The 489-nt window shown below is 39.5% G+C and overlaps 1 protein-coding gene across 1 annotated transcript in view; it reads left to right on the plus strand.

Annotated features, from left to right (window-relative positions):
• The first annotated feature begins 211 nt into the window (after positions 1–211).
• Positions 212–489, plus strand: part of LOC106956327 (zinc-binding protein A33-like) — a 10,554-nt gene continuing 10,276 nt past the window's right edge. The window contains exon 1 of the mRNA XM_015047114.1: positions 212–399. Coding sequence (XP_014902600.1) covers positions 226–399 — 174 coding nt within the window. The 5' untranslated portion in view covers positions 212–225. The remainder of the gene's footprint in view (positions 400–489) is intronic.

A 489-nucleotide genomic window follows, 5' to 3' on the forward strand; every position in this document is an offset into this window, starting at 1 on the left:
ACAGCACCACCTGCTGGACATAAACTCACACAGCAGATTTTTTAATTTTAACACGTGACCGAACGAAACTGAAAAGTAACTGAAACTAATTTCAGACATTATTGACCTGAACTGAGACGCCATTACTGAGTGTTAGATCTCTAAACCAACATATATTTGAAAGATTTAAAGAAGAAGCAACTGAAACTTTTGGTGAGTCGTGCTATTGAAATAATTCAATATAAAATGGCAGAGAGAGCTCTGTTTGAACGTTACCTGAGCTGCCATGTTTGTTCAGAGACGTTCAGAGATCCTGTGTCTCTGAGCTGCAACCACAGCTTCTGTTCAAGCTGCCTGCAGAAATTCTGGGAACAAACTGGAAACAAGAACTGTCCCATCTGTAAAAGAAGATCATCAAAGGTGATTCTGCAGGTAAATTTTGGACTGAAGGAACTGGCTGATTCTTTTACTGGAAGACAGAAATCTGGATCATCTCAGAGAGAAAAAGGA

This window comes from Poecilia latipinna, unplaced genomic scaffold, assembly GCF_001443285.1.
Source record: "Poecilia latipinna isolate Pla-1442-1.1 unplaced genomic scaffold, P_latipinna-1.0 Scaffold808, whole genome shotgun sequence".
Taxonomy (NCBI): Eukaryota; Metazoa; Chordata; class Actinopteri; order Cyprinodontiformes; family Poeciliidae; genus Poecilia; species Poecilia latipinna.